We start from the raw sequence: 16,206 nt of genomic DNA, 5'->3' as shown, positions 1-16,206 counted from the left end.
TCTTGAGGATGTGGAATGCTGCAGATCTTAAAAGCTCTGAGGTAAATTTGTAATAACAAATTGAATTGAAATGTTATGCAAGCTTCAAGTTGTCAGAACTGTGCATCATTAACGTCAGATTGTTTCACCACAATTGTATTACACTGCAAAAATATTGCAATCACGTTGTTTCCTTTGGTTCTAGAGATAATCACGTGACACATTTATTCAAAGGAAAATCCTCTCAGACTTCTGACATATTTGATTTGAACGTTGACATTGAAAACCTAATTTGATTATTCGAACTTGGAACTATCACAATTTTACGACAACTTTAGAAAAATGACTGGTTGCAGAAATGGAGGCCAACTAAAAATATACAGCGATCGCAGAACTTTAAAAAGCGGAATCGTCGCATGTTGGCGAACCAAAAAAAGCTCTACATTAAAACAACGACGAAGATTTCAAGTATAAATGTTGATTCTACATTCAAATGAGAACATAAAGTGTGTAATTTCGACAGTAACGCGGCGGTTTAACATCAGTTGGGGATTCAACAACTGCATTCCATCTCTCCGCACGCGCAACAACAAACAGGAAACACACGTCCTATAAAAAGTGATTGACGTGTCCCGCAGCCAATCACGTCCCTCGTAACCCCGACTCAGCCAATCGCCTCAGAGAAGAAGGGCGGGACGTCCTGTAAATGCGATGCAAATTCGACGGTCAAGCCTGTTAGTCCCGCCTTTTTGTGTTTCCCGTACCGTCAATCAAAATAGAAAAAAATCGACCCGAATTCACCGATCAACACTAGCCCGCCTTTGATAAAATAATCATGTTTGGAGTTTAGTTTACCAGATAGTCTCCCGGTTCCTACCGCCCACGCTATGACTGGTACGTAAACAGTTACCGCATCGGAGCGCGCAACTAATCGGTGAGTTTGTGCAACGTACAGCGAAGCAAGCTGCGTCTTTTTTATCTTTTTTTTTGCGCCGCTGCTAACTAGCTAGATATGGTTAGCTCGCGGAGCTAGCTGGCTAGCAACGAAGTTGACAAAGTAAACAGTCGATCTGGGCCGAAATCGCCGCAGAATTTGCGCCGCGAAGTTGCATTTCGCAGTCGGCTCCTTTCGGACCGGAGAGTGGGGATGCTTTGCGAGCTTTTCTGCCAGGCGGGAGTTGAAGATTACAGCGTTGCGCCGAGTCCCCCCCCGTCTCTCCGCTAGCGCCAGAGCAGCCGCTGAAACAAGGAGAAATGGCGTCCGCGGACGTGGACGGCAGTCGAAGCGGGTTTCTGCAACCCGGCGGCGCGGCGGAAACGCAGGTATCCGACATTTTCTAGCTCGTCTTTCTCGCTCGCTTTCGACAGCCGGTTGTGTTTTTGAGAGCATGAAGTTCACACGTTTTAAAAATTTGATGGCATGGGGTGAACGCCGTACACTTCCTGTGTTCCCCTCAATAACGGCCACCCACTTTACCCCTGTAAAACCCGCCCATAGTGGGTAGGACGCTGGAGTCAGTCACTTGGGTCGGCTCGCTGGGAGATAGCCGGGTTACCTCGGGCCGGGAGGCCGCCGGGCTGCGATCACATCGCGGGGATAGCGACCGTAATCACAACAGGAGCGTTCAATTGTGTTGTAATAGCTCCCCTCCCCCACTCGCCCTGCACTCGGTGGTTTCCGAGGCGGTTCTCTCCCCTCCGGGGGCTCGCGTCTAGCTCGTGGTTGTTGCATCGTTTGCATCAGCACGCACCCCTGTGATTTACTCTCACAATCTATGAATACATAACTGAATTATTATTTATTTTTTTAGAAAATAGTCTGGCCGGTTCTGTTTTTCTCAACGGAAACAGATGATTCTGTGTTCTGTGCTTGTTAATCTTTGTGTGCATTTGACTCCCAGACTACAGATATGTCTGCAATTCAGTTGACGGGGTCGGATCGGTGGGAGGTGTTAACGCCCGTCTCGGCCGGGAAGGAAGATCAGGGAATCGTCCACATCCAGAACTCTGGGATCGTCACGTCCAATGGGCAGTACATGCTTCCCATCGGGAGTCTCCCCAACCAGCCCATCTATGTTACAGCGTCTGGGAATGAGGCACACAATGGAGTGTCAGGCATTCAGTATCAGGTACAAAGATACAGAATCGACGCGCGTGATGCCGCGTGGGCTCCGCTCAGGCAAAAGATCTGGATCTGAACTGTGGTTCTTTCTTCCAGGTCATCCCCCAAATCCAAAATGCAGACGGGACACTTACAGGTTTCACACACGGCCTGGACGACGGCACGGGGCAGATCCACCTCCTCCAAGACGGCGGCCAGGGCAGCATTGGAATCAGCTGTGCCACGACGGCGAGCACAGACCTCCTGACGCAGGCGGGGCACGTCCACTCGATCCAAGGCGTCTCGCTGTCCGGCGGGTCGGCGTACGCCGGCGCGGGGTTGCCCGGCAACATCACGTTCGTCCCGATAAACAGCGTGGACCTGGAGTCTCTGGGGCTGACCGGAGCGCACACGGTCCCCATCGCGACCGGGGTCACCCCCGAAGGTCAGCTGATCATGGGCGGCCAGACGCTGGACAGTCACGGCCAGGACACGGGGGTCAAGCAGTCGCTGGTGACGGTGAGCGCCGCCAACCACGAACTCTACGTGCCGACCACCACTTCGTCTAACTCCTCCCATCTTCCGGAGACCATCGACGGCACCGGGGTTCTGACCCAGGCAACCGCCGTGTCCGCCGGCGTGTCCGACCCCTCCTCGGAGAACTTCAACTCCCACAACCACCTGCAGCAAATTCAGGTCAGTGTGTCTGACGTCGTGTCGGGCGTGTGTTTCTTGGTGATGTGTTCACTTCCTCCGCACTCTAAAGATTGAAGAAGGAAACATTTCTCTTTTTGTCCCCACCGAGGCCAAAACGAGTGACGAACGGAGCTTTGAATAAGTTGGGCTGTAACCGATTAATCTGCACCAAAAGCAGGAGGGCTCGGACGGTCATGGAAAACCTGGACAAGTCATGGAATTTTGAAATGGTCATTTCTAGGCCTGGAAAAGTCATGGAAAAAACTTAAATCGTAAAAGTTTGGGAAAAGTCATGGAAATTTGTTAAAATCACATGTTCATTTACGCCGAGTTTGAAATAATTACATCACATGTCATCTAGCAGACGCTTTTATCCAAAGCGACTTACAATAAGTGAATCAACCAAGAGTACAAACTAAGAACAAGAATACAGAAAGTAACTTTTCCTGAACATAGTCGAACTACAAAAGAACCATAATAAGATATTTAAGAGCCACTGAAGCTAATCTGTGTTTTACTCCAGATATAGTCGGAAAAGATGTGTTTTTAGTTTCTGGCGGAAGGTGTAGAGACTTTCTGCTGTCCTGATGTAAAAAATTGATATATTTTTTAAAGAAAGACGCTCAAAATATAAGCCGGCGTATGCTCTCGATACGCAACATTTTCTACAGTTTTCATGTTTATACCGAGATTTCAGTTTGGTCCTGGACATTTGGTTTAAAGTCCTGTGAATCCATCGGTCCACATGTGTAGGAACCCTGCCATCGGACGTTTTCGGTGCTCCAGTCGTGTCCGATGGCCGCTCAGACCCGAGCGGGCAGCACTTCGTCCTCGATGCCAGGCGGACGGGGAGATGCCCGGGTCATCGGCCCCGCTGTGTCATTCTGTTTGAAGACACAATAATGATGTCCTCAAAGTAAAGTTATCGTTATTTTAAAAGAGTCTTGCATTGACCCGAGGATCTCGAACGCACCGGCCTTCATTTAAACAACAACTAGCCACAACATTGGAAAACATTGCAAAACTGAATTGAATTGAATTGCTTTAACCTTCTGTTAACTTCACATTTACTAACATATTTTACCCTCGGGGTCAATTTGACCCCAGCAATTAAAACCTCCAGAAAATTATTAGAATTAATATTGTTTCCCAAGTTTAAGTGTGAGGTACTTTATGTTTGTTTATTGACTACCTAAATAGCCCTTTAAATATATAAAAAAGATGATATTTCTTATATGTTTGACAGTGAAAAACAGCCTGGGGTCAAATTGACCCCAAAGAACACCGACATTAAACATTGAATGGGGTCAAATTGACCCTAAAGGTAACAGGAGGGTTAAGACACTGAGGGGGCTGACTGTGCTGCTGCTTATTTAACCTTTGGGAATTCACTGAATCCGTCCATGTATCCCCAAACTAACATAATCACACGGCTGACCCGCCTCGACCGCGGTTCAGAGCGGGGAGCGCTTGTTTATCCTCGTCTTCCTCCTGCATGTTTAGACTCTACATCACGACAACGGGAAGTTCAGACTTCCACCGTCATCACATGTCAGATGTGAACGCTCCGCTGTTGCGCAACCACCTCAAGCGTTCGGCGCTCCCTTCCCCGAGGGCCAACCGCCACAAATTAGTTACTTGCCATCAGGAAATGCTCCAGCTTGCAAGTTATGAACACTCGGTTAAGATGACGACCGCGGCGTCGAAGCAGGACCACGTGCATCGGAACACGAGGGCGGCTCCTCCGCGCCTCATGTTGTATATTTGTGAACCTGTTCGCTGCCTTTGCTTCGTGTAATCGCCCCCTGGGGATGAAAAAAGTCAAATCTAATCTAATTGTGTTGACTCATCGTTCCTCTGCAGGGCTCATCTGCCAACGCCGCCACGATCTCGCAGCCCATCCTGCAGCTGTCTGGGGACAGTCACGCCCAGGTGGTTCAGGGTCAGGACCTGAATGCAGGAGCTCAGACTCTCCAGAGTGTGCAGCTGGTCAACCCGGGGACCTTCCTCATCCAGGCCCAGACGGTCACCGCCACGGGGCAGATCCAGTGGCAGACCTTCCAGGTAACCGATGACGACCGCGCGGGGAGTTTCAAATCGACAAAGCGGACGACAGAAGTTGCTCATCGGCGTTATTTTTTTGTTGTAAATTGTGTTTATTCTCAAAAGCAGAGTTCACAGTTATACATTGAACTTGTCATTTTAAATTTCCCCATCCCAACACAGAACAAATCGAACAAATCGCACTGCTTGAAATGTCAAAAAGCACATAACAGGATTAGTAGTTCAAGTATTACACAAAAGTGAAAATAGTGTAGGAGGCAATACAGTCAAACAGAAACCAGAAATGAGTTTGAGAAATTGTAAATTATTGCTAATTATTAGTTCCTACAACAGCGTCAAGACAAGTTAAATAGCTCCCCCCCCCTTTTTGTAAATACAAATTTTTTTTTTTAAGAAAAAAGAAACACCGAAGGCCACAGAAATGGTTTATGAATCTAATGAGAGCGTCTTCAATTTATCAAAGTATTGTATAATCGGACCCCGAGTAGATTCAGCTCATGAACGATGTGGGATTCCTGACGCGCACCTCGTCGCCCCTCTAGGTTCAAGGTGTCCAGTCCCTCCAGGGGCTTCAGTTCCCCCAGGGCCAGCAGCTGACCCTCGCCCCGGTCCACGCAGGCCAGGTCGGCCTGCCCAACCTGCAGACGGTCACCGTGAACTCCGTCACGCAGAGCGGAGTCCAGTACACGCAGGGCGACGACGCCCACAGCCCGATCGGTACGAGGCGCACTCGCAAAAACATCATATTCGTTTCAATTAGTCCGATGTCGGGATTCGCCCGTTCGACCGCCTCGAGAGACGCTCGATCTTCACCTCCTTTCCCTCGTTCAGGCATCCAGATAAAGGAGGAGCCGGACTCTGAAGAGTGGCAGCTGAGCGGGAACTCCACCCTGAACTCCAGCGACCTGAACAACCTGCGCGTGCAGGTCGGCGAGGAGGAAATGGAAATGCAGGGCGGGGAGGGCAAGCGGCTCCGCAGGGTCGCCTGCACATGCCCCAACTGCAAAGAGTCCGGAGGGAGGTATGTATGACACACACACACACACACACACAAACAATAAATGTGATTTCAAAAGGCAACTTAAGGCAGTAATAATCAGAAAGGAAATTATAGTAGGTTAGGTTATTATTTAAGGTATTTGGGTAGTATTATTTTACTCTTAACCCTCCTATTAACTTTACATTTACTAACATATTTTACCCTCGGGGTCAATTTGACCCCAGCAATTAAAACCTCCAGAAAATTATTAGAATTAATATTGTTTCCTAAGTTTAAGTGTGAGGAACTTTATGTTTGTTTGTTGATACCTAAATAGCCCTTTAAATATATAAAAAAGTTGATATTTCTTGTATGTTTGACACAGTGACAAACAGCCTGGGGTCAAATTGACCCCAAAGAACACCGACATTAAACATTGAATGGGGTCAAATTGACCCGAAAGGTAACAAGAGGGTTAAAGTAAATGTTGTTTTCTAAGTCTACGTGTTTTTGTGATAATTGATCATGCTGTACTGCATTTTATGTATTTGTATTGTAATGTTTTTTTGCCTGGACCCCAGGAAGAATAGCCTCCACTACGGTGGAGACTAATGGGGATCCTTAATAAACTAAACTAAACATCATAATTATAGTAATAAATGCATCACAACCGTATTATGCAGGGCAGATCAACAACAGCCAATTCTAATGCAACAATAAAATCCATCGCCTTTGGGGGAAGCACCCAGGTGTTGCTGATTGCAGCAGCTGTAGAAACACGCGGTCCACTTCTCCTTCACAGTTTCAGGATTTGATTTCAAAGTAAAGGATCTGTTGTCACCGGCCGTGTCCGAGTGGTTCAGCTGGTTTTTAATCCTGTTCTCGTGGCGTTCAAATCCCCATGCAAATGTAAACATTCATGCAAATACGAACAGCACATGTTGTGGCTAATACTTTCTTAGCCCGGTGACGTTGGATTGTTATTCAGTTCTTAAGTTGTGTCTCTTCTTTGAAGATCAGTTTGCATGTAACTACTTTTTAACACAGGGTTCGTACGGTCATGGAAAAGTCATGGCATTTTAAAATGGTCATTTCCAGGCCTGGAAAAGTCATGAAAAAAACTTAAATCATAAAAGTTTTGGAAAAGTCATGGAAATTTGTTATCATCACATGTTCATTTACCTCGAGTTTGAAATAATTCATATGTTTTTGAAAGGAAGACGCTCAAAATATAAGCCGGCGTACGCTCTCATACTATCGGCGCAATTATTATTTTTTCTCGTTGCAAGTGAACGCACCTTAACTGGAAAGTTCGCTGGCCATAGCAACAGCAGCTCAGGAAGCGGTCCGGATAATGTCATTTGTTTCATTTAAGGTGTATTGTATGCTTTGTAATTCTCATTGTTTGAATACTACATTTTCAAAAATGTTCATGTGTACACCGAGAGTTCAGTTTGGTCATGGAAATTTGGTTTAAAGTCCTGGAAATTCATCGGTCAACATGTGTAAGAACCCTGAAACACATTTTCCCTTTTTCTGTGGCCTTTCTCAGAGGGTCCGGCATGGGGAAGAAGAAGCAGCACATCTGCCACATCGCCGGCTGCGGGAAGGTTTACGGGAAGACGTCTCATCTCCGAGCTCACCTGCGCTGGCACAGCGGGGAGAGGCCCTTCGTCTGCAACTGGATGTTCTGCGGCAAGAGGTTCACCCGGAGCGACGAGCTGCAGAGACACCGGAGGACGCACACGGGTGAGGCGGGCGCGGGTCTGGAGGACGTGGGAAATGAGGAGCGGGCATTCATGCAGGAGGAGCGAAGTCAATAGATAACGTCACGCGTCGTCTGCGAAGAGAGAAAGTTAAAACTCGCTTCGACGCTGCTCAGGAAATGTTGATTTAGTTTATTGCGTTCTGGCGATTTGAATACACCGATGTTTTGCGAAAAAGGAAAATGCAAAATTTCCGCGTGACAACACCCGGACAAGCGAACCGCGGCGAGGGATCGATCTAGGGCTGCAACTAACGCTTATTTTGATAATCGATTAATCTGTTGATTATTTTTTCGATTAATTGATTAATCGGATAAAAAAACAATAAAACTGTAATTTTCAACCCTTTTTTCAAAACGGGGTTCGTACGGTCATGAAAAACCTGGAAATGTCATGGAGTTCTTAACCTCCTGTGACCTTTAGGGTCAATTTGACCCCATTCAATGTTTAACGTCGGTGTTCTTTGGGGTCAATTTGACCCCAGGCTGTTTTTCACTGTGTCAAACATATAAGAAATATCAACTTTTTTATATATTTAAAGGGCTATTTAGGTATCAACAAACAAACATAAAGTACCTCACACTTAAACTTGGAAAACAATATTAATTCTAATAATTTTCTGGAGGTTTTAATTGCTGGGGTCAAATTGACCCCGAGGGTAAAATATGTCAGTAAATATAAAGGTAACAGGAGGTTAAACATTGAATGGGGTCAAATTGACCCTAAGGCAACAGGAGGTTAAATGTCTGTTTCCAGGCCTAGAAAAGTAATTGAAGAAAATAAAATCCCACAATTTTTGGAAAAGTAATGCAAATGTGTTCTATTCAAATGTTAATTTACACGGAATATATACTGAATGCCTTTTAATTCTCATTGTTAGTTTAAATACTACATCTTCTCACTTGTTCATGTCCACACAGAGTGTTTTACAAAATGTTTAATCATGGAAATTTGGTTTAAAGTTATGGAAAGGTCCTGGAGCCCGGTGCGGGCCGGCGGCTCTCCGCTTCTTTGGAGCGGTTCTCTCGCCATAGAAACCCGTCGCCATAGAAACCCGTCGCCATGGAAACATCGGGCTCCGCTCGTCGTTCTCGTACACGTGAAGAAAACCCGCCCGGGCTCGTTTTGCCGCTGGTCTCGGCGCGGTAGACGGCGGCGAGGGGGAGAGCGGCGGGGGTCGAATGCACGGCCTGCTAACGGGCGAGTCGATCGAGGCGCCAACACGCGAGCGTCTCTACATCTGAAGACCCCGTTCTTTAAAATGACAACGCGTGTTTTCTCTCCTCAAACAAACACGGTTTCAAGGTTTCCAGGTTTTTTTATTTGCCATCTGTGCCGAGACCAGCAGTCCAGACACATCGGGATTATTTTTGCACGGCTCTCCGTAAAAAAAAAAACCCGCAACTCGGCACAAAAATGTAGTGAGTAGAAAAAGACAAATAGATAAGTTGACTCTGAGCTCCGCGCCGTCGCCCTCTGTGGAGCGCCACCGTGATGTAAACAGAACGTGCGCTCGCCTCTCGTCTTGGATTCGATGTCTTGGCGCCGGTGTTCCGTCTCCGTCGGATATAAACGGCGATTAAAGCACCAGGAGTAAATTCTGCCGATTTATTTGGCGTGAGAAAGACGGGCGCTACCGCCGAGGCGCTAATGTTAGCATGGACAGTTTTAATTTCTTTAGCCTCTCTTTGTGCGTTCAGGACACATTCTGGTGTTCACAACTTAACGGAGACCGTTTCACCTATTTTAAGAATTCCCTGAATTTTTCTTAATGATAATTTACATTTCTATAGCGCTTTTCAAAATACTCAAAGACGCTTATCCGTGGTCCCCAACCAGCTCCCATTTTGGGTGAACAGACCCGTTATTGTGTTGTATTGACAGGATGTTATTGAGGTGGATAAAGGAACTAAATATAAAAAAAGAAGAAGTTTATAAGACATTTTATTTTTTTCATTCAAAAAGACAATGAGAATTTTTTTTCTCCCTTAAGGAGGCCGAAAATATATATTTTTGATGTGTGGGATAAAGAATTAAAACAAAGGTCCGGGTCCATCCTGGTTCACATCGTGGTTTGCCTTCATGTTTTAAAAAAACAACAACTTTATGACCGTTAGTTTAGCGTCTGAGATGCGTTACAAGAAAGAAAATAAAGTTCCTCTTTGTCTCTTTAAAAACACTTAAAACAAGATCCCTCAACTTACGGCTTTTCTGTTGCGCAATTAATTGTCCGCCGCTTGAACTCGCCCCGCCCCGTCGGTCGGCCGCCGCGACTCGCTGCGTCCCATTGGCTCTCGGCCTGACGTCTCCGTTTGACCTCGCAGGTGAGAAGAAGTTTGTGTGCACGGAGTGCGCCAAGAGGTTCATGCGGAGCGACCACCTGGCCAAGCACATAAAGACTCACCAGAACAAGAAGGGGACGGCGCCCGCCTCCACGCCCACCACCGAGACCGTCATCACCGCCGACGGGACCACGCTCATCCTGCAGACCGCCACCCACGACCTCCTATCCAATCAGGAGATCCCGTTGCAGCTGGTCACCGTGGCGTCCGGTGAGGTCATGGAATGAGGAGGAGGAGGGGGGGGGGGTGAATTGGGTGTTTTTTTTTGAGAACTGGCCTATCACAGGGACCTCTTGGGCTTTTCTCTTTCCCCTCTAACCTTTTTTGTTGTTTTTTTACATATGAATATATACGTAAATATATATGACAAATATATATATTTTAAGAGTTATCATGACTTTGTGTTTGTTTTTTGCCGCCTTTTTATAGGCGGGCTAAAAATAATAACATTAAAATGTGGTTGCTATTTACACACGTACACACACACACACACACACACACTCAACACCCGATATGAATACTCAACACAATGAAATGCCTTATTTTGTATCATAATCCTGTATAAAATGCTGGAGGTGCATGTGTGTTTTTTAAGCTTTGCAGATGTAACCGTAACGGAGATAAATGTGTGTGAAATGGAGATGACGATGATGATGATGATAAGGGGGAGGAGTTTCTGAAAGAGAAAAAGAAGAAGCGAACCTCTCGGTCGTGATTGAATTGTCGTCGCTGAAGAGTTCTGGCAGCCGGCGCTGAGCTGCTGCTGCCTTGCTCGAGGGCAGAGGTCAAGATTTTAGGAATAACGTATTTTTTTTTATGTCATTTTTTCTTGAAAAGTTAGATGAGAAGATTACGACCACTCACGGTAAATGTGAAACTGCTGGTTGACTTGGCTCGGACCGGGATCGGGCCCGGCTGTCCAAAGGGAACGCCGTCTGTCCGTCAGCACCTCCTCCACGCCGTGACTTAACGCATCGCGTTTGAAGTACAATATGCAACCATTTCCTTAAAAACCCCGTTTAGACTTCAGCGCGCGGCGGCGCCCTCCGCCCGCGTGTCCTCTTCCTTCTTGCCATTGGCGTCCGGGCCGGTTCTCATCCCACCGAGGCCCGCGGGCCTCCCGGGCCTTTGGTCTTTTCATCTCGCTCTTCTCAAGAAAGCAAATAAGTGTACTTCCCCAAAATGTAGAACTTTAACAAACTGGTGAGGGGGGGGGTCAGAGGTCAGAGCAGGAAGCTGCTGTTTCTCACCTCGGGGAGGGGGGATAGATTCAAGCCTCTCTGAAGTAGAGGAACTTATTCCAGCGTCCGGTCCGCCTGAACAGAACGACTCGTCGGTTTCACGAGCGCCGTCCGCCGTGCTCGTCCACGTCCAAAAAAATTTCTATCTTTTCTTTTCATATTGTCGTAAATTCACATTGCGCATCGGTTTTCTGTGTCTCTCTCTTCGCCGATCCGCTCGTCGTCTGACCCGACGCCTCACGGCGGCGGCGGCGTGCCGGGTCTCCATTTTCCCACAGGACTCTTCGGGGACGCCCGCGCAGCAATGTCGCCGCGTGAAGAAAACGAATGCAATGAAGCGTCAAGCCGGACGATGTGGGATTAGTTTCGCAATAACGCCTCCGTCGGTTGTGGACGGATGTCACTCGAGTCAAAAGGAAAACAATCAATCATGCCATTATTTGTTTTATGTTTTTATTTTAATTCATGTAATCCTTCCCTCGGTTCGTAGCGTTCATTTAAGTGTATATTATCTTATTTTCACATTGTTTATAGAAGCCATTACTTAGTTACCTGAACCCTATTTTAAGTGATTTTTTTTTTTTTTTTAAAGAATTGGTGTAAAAATTGAATGTTACCTTTTGTAAAACCTTTTTTCAAATGGATCACAATAAAAAGTCTGAAACCTTCCAATCACCGGTTTTGTGTTGGAGGGAAGCGGCGCCTCACGTTGACGGATGAAGCTCAACCCGGCCGCAGGTTCCTCTCCTCTGGACTCCTTTTAAAGTCAGATTCAAACTGACAGGGTTCGGATGCTCATGGAAAACCTGGAAAAGTCATGGCATTTTAAAATTGTCATTTCCAGGCCTGGAAAAGTCATGGAAAAAAACTTAAATCATAAGTTTTGGAAAAGTCATGGAAATGTGTTATCACATGTTGATTTACACAGTTTGAAATAATTAATATATTTTAAAGAACGACACTCAAAATATAAGCCGGCGTACGCTCTCAATATGCACAATTTTCTAAATGTTTCGTGTTTATACCGAGGTTTCAGTTTGGTCATGGACATTTGTTTAAAGTCCTGGAAATCCACTGATCAACGTGTCAGAACCCTGTGTGAGAACGATCTTTACGAGTGAATCCGGACGGCGGCGCTTTCTAGATCCAATACGTAGTTTTATTTTGCAGCTGTTTAGCTGTCAGATAAACATCTTTAACCCAACTCACTCAGGAGGAACACCTTCACACAGGTGAACACTGAATCACTTCTCAATCGGGGATCTTTATTTCACAATTATACAGGATGAGTGACCAAGAAACACAAATGCAAATATTCCAGCTGAACTGACATCATCCCCCCCCCCTCATTTGTATTTCATGTTGCAGCGTCACATCTTTCCCTGAAAGTTAGTGACATTTACTCAACACAAAAAACTGGGGATTCAATCCTGCTGATTTATTTTTACTTCCTCTTCATGTCAGACGTGTAAACTAAACTGAAGGTGAGACTCTTTCTAAACTCCATACACTTCCCATTTTAAGTGTTTGAGGCGATTCTTAAACATGAGGATCCACCACTGGACATAATGTGTCCAGTATACGTTGATATTCAAGACTTATTCTTATTAAATTGGGCCTCCCATGATTTCAAAGATGCGGTAAACGTGTTTAGCTGAGAAAGCAGATCAGAGTTCATTTTAAGTGAGTTTATCGTTCATCTTCTATGCGGCTATAAGCCCCTCCCCCAATGTATTAATGTCACGATATTTACCTCAAACTCATTTCCCAGCTCTAGTTTTAAGGTGTGAAAGTTTATTTTAATGAGTTGTACCCGTAACCAATTTAGAGGAAGGCCGAAAAACTTTAGTTTCCTCCCCAAACGACACGTTTCAGATCGAAACCCAAAGTCCACCAGCAGAGAGACGTCACGTCGTGATGCGCATCACGAGATACATCCTCACCGCTTACACACACACACACACACATAGACACACACACACGTACGTACAGAACCCCCCCCCCCCCTCGACTCCTCTTCACATGTTATAGAAAATAGAAACCGGCTCCGCCCGTCGGCTCGCGGTCCGTCGGCCAATCAGGAGGAGAGGAACCTCTGGACTCTTTGAACAGAGTCGGTCCTCCAGCCTCACAGCTCCGAGTGAACGTCTGACGAGAGACAAGAGGGTTAGGGTTAGGGTTGGAAACCACACACACACACACACTTTGCACAGACACACACGCACATTGCACACAAACACACACACACCTGTGTGCTGCTGCTCCAGGTGTTTCCTCTCCTGGACTTTGCTCTGCAGGCGTTTGATCTCCTGGTCGTAGTCGCTCCACTCGGCCACGATCCTCACGGCGGCGTGCAGCTTGGGCTCTTTGGTCTTGGGGTTGTTGCACTGAAACACGGAGACGGCGCCACGTTATCCCGAGGTCAGGCGTGTCTGGAGGGGTCCTCGAGAAGAGACGCCCGGCGGTTTCACGTCTCGCCGGCGCCCCGAAATCGGCGTCGATGTCACGGTTACGTTTTGCTTTCCATCCAGTCGGAAGTGCCGATTCCTGTTTTTTTGTGTGTGAACACGGCAGATTTACACGAAGCTTCCTCCTCTGACTGTTACTCTGCTGCCCACTTATTCTAGCAGGACTGAAACACTTTTCATCCCATCAAACGTTGCTTAGCAACGACCCGAAACACACAGAAATACTTTTCAACTTAAGATTGGCTGTCGCTGGAAGTGAATCACTTGATTCATCCAGAAGGAGAACTTCACTCCTGACTTCCTGTCCGTTGTCTGCCCTCTAGTGGCCGTGAGGAGGCGTGGCGACCTCGAGGAGTTACAGGTCGATGACGCCACGTCTTCTGGCATTATTCGTGAACTGCGTCCCGATTCTACCGCGGCGTCTTCAGACGGACTCGCGTGTCGTTACCAGGTCGATGGTCTTGGCGCTCCGCTTGCTGCCGTCGTCGCACCACGTCTCGCACCACAGCCACTCCTGAGGCAGCGACTTGATGGGCACCTGGTGGATCATGTTGTTGGGCAGATCCTGAGGAAGAAAGACGGACAGTGAGACGAACGCGTCCAGAGATCTCACCGAGAGATCAAAGCAAACGGGCGTTACGGTCGTCTCTGTTTGAATCCAACCAGGAGAGAATTTAACAGCTTTCTCAAACCATTAGATTCATGATCTTAAGGTCAGGGTTCGTACACATGTTGACCAGTACTTTTCCAGGACTTTAAACCAAATGTCCATGACCAAACTGAAACCTCGGTATAAACATGAACAATTTAGAAAATCTTGCGTATCGAGAGCGTATACGCCGGCTTATATTTTGTGCGTCTTTCTTTCAAAAACATATTAATTATTTCAAACTCGGCGTAAATGAACATGTGATTATAACACATCTCCATGACTTTTTCAAAACTTTTATGATTTAAGTTTTTTCCATGACTTTTCCAGGCCTGGAAATGACAATTTTAAAATTCCATGACTTTTCCAGGTACACACACACACACACACACACACACACACACACACACACACACACACACACACACACACACACACACACACACACACACACACACACACACACACACACACACACACACACACACACACACACACACACACACACACACACACACACACACACACACACACACACACACCTGGTCGAGGTTGGACAGGCTGTTGGGGTCCTGGCTGAGGCCCTGGTATTGCCCTCTCAGGCGATCTCCGGCGGCTATTTTCCTGAACTTCTTCAGGTCGACCACGTAGAGAGCGCTGCGGGGGACAGACACCGGGAGCGCCGCGTGAAACGAGCACAAAGCACGAGAACGCCGTGGAGGAAGAGCGAAGGCCTCACTTCACCACTAGGGGGGGTTTCTGTTCCTTGTGGGATTCATTTTGCATTCACTTTTCAATTCAATTCAGTTTATTTGTAGAGCCCATTTTCACAAATTACAAATTCCCCTCAGAGTGCTTTACAGTCTGTATGCATAGACATCCCTGACCTTTGACCTTTGACCTCACATGGGATCAGGAACAACTCCCAAACAACCCTTCAGGGTAAAAGGTCAGACCCCTTGAGGAGAGAACAGAGGAGGATCCCTCTCCAGGATGGACAGGTGTCATAGATGTCATGTGACCAGAAGAATTATCACACACATTAAGTGTTGATGATGTCATGAATATTGTCACACAGATCACAAATATTACACGGAATATAAAGCTTTTGTAACTCGAATAAAGGAATCTACCGATCACTGCGGAACGGGTGACAAGGCACCTGGTCCGCCGCTACCTTTCACAATAAAAGCCCATGACATACAACACTTCTCCGTGAAGTATTTTGCACTTTTGTGTCGCTTGCTTCGACACACACCCGTTGTGTAACGGCCTTCAGAGTGCGTCTGCGTACGAGAGCTCAGCCGAGCCGTGGGTGTGTGTGTGTGTGTGTGTGTGTGTGTGTACCTGATGTGGTATTTGCGTCCAGCGAGGTGACTCGCCCAGTAGCCCGTCTTCCAGAAGCGGAAGCCGTCCATCTCCTTCCGGCTCTCGCAGAACGGCGTGTAGCCGTACGGCGCCCCCTCCAGGTCGAAGTCGCGCAGCTCCTTCAGGTCCGTCCGCACGATCTGGAGGAGAGGAGGAGAGATGACGTCACCGCTCGATCCGCTAACTCAGTCATTAACGTCACACAAAGGCAAAAGTTGACATCTTTAAATTGCATGTTTGGCAGTTTTTCTGAATATATATTTAATTTACTAACAAAGAACCACAAAAACAACATATTCACAATTAATAAGTTACTACACGTACATTTTTGGCCTTTTGGCTCATGAAATGAATCAGACTGGTGGGAATGTGGTTTAACGGTTTCAGCTTTAAAACACTGTTGCTGAGACTATATTCGTGTCAGATTTCAGCTAAAAATACTGAAACCTGAGACAGTATCACATTAGATTGAGTCCTAAAAATCTTCTGCTGTTTTCTCCTATCTTTCCTTCCTCGCAGTCATTGTTCAGTTTATTCCTCTCGTTCGTTTCAT

At 46.7% G+C, this 16,206-nt stretch overlaps 2 protein-coding genes across 3 annotated transcripts in view; one reads left to right on the top strand and one right to left on the bottom strand.

The window, feature by feature from the left end:
* Positions 1-920: 920 nt before the first annotated feature.
* Positions 921-11,836, top strand: LOC130202005 (transcription factor Sp3-like). The gene is made up of 8 exons (XM_056427269.1): positions 921-1,302; positions 1,881-2,108; positions 2,198-2,776; positions 4,640-4,840; positions 5,383-5,557; positions 5,672-5,861; positions 7,372-7,568; positions 9,910-11,836. The coding sequence occupies exons 1-8, from the start codon at positions 1,234-1,236 to the stop codon at positions 10,152-10,154; spliced, it is 1,884 nt and encodes a 627-aa protein (XP_056283244.1). The 5' UTR covers positions 921-1,233; the 3' UTR covers positions 10,155-11,836.
* A 576-nt stretch (positions 11,837-12,412) lies between these two features.
* Positions 12,413-16,206, bottom strand: part of uggt1 (UDP-glucose glycoprotein glucosyltransferase 1) — a 35,564-nt gene continuing 31,770 nt past the window's right edge. For both annotated transcript variants that reach the window (XM_056427267.1, XM_056427268.1), the window contains 5 exons: positions 15,633-15,793; positions 14,828-14,942; positions 14,085-14,201; positions 13,417-13,555; positions 12,413-13,316 (listed from right to left, as the gene is read on the bottom strand). In XM_056427267.1, the coding sequence (XP_056283242.1) occupies positions 13,297-13,316; positions 13,417-13,555; positions 14,085-14,201; positions 14,828-14,942; positions 15,633-15,793 (552 nt within the window). In that variant the 3' untranslated portion in view covers positions 12,413-13,296. The remainder of the gene's footprint in view (positions 13,317-13,416; positions 13,556-14,084; positions 14,202-14,827; positions 14,943-15,632; positions 15,794-16,206) is intronic.

This window comes from Pseudoliparis swirei, chromosome 11 (assembly GCF_029220125.1).
Source record: "Pseudoliparis swirei isolate HS2019 ecotype Mariana Trench chromosome 11, NWPU_hadal_v1, whole genome shotgun sequence".
In the NCBI taxonomy this organism is placed as follows: domain Eukaryota; kingdom Metazoa; phylum Chordata; class Actinopteri; order Perciformes; family Liparidae; genus Pseudoliparis; species Pseudoliparis swirei.
Note: the sequence above shows the minus strand (reverse complement) of the source record. Positions and strands in the feature narration are given on the sequence as shown.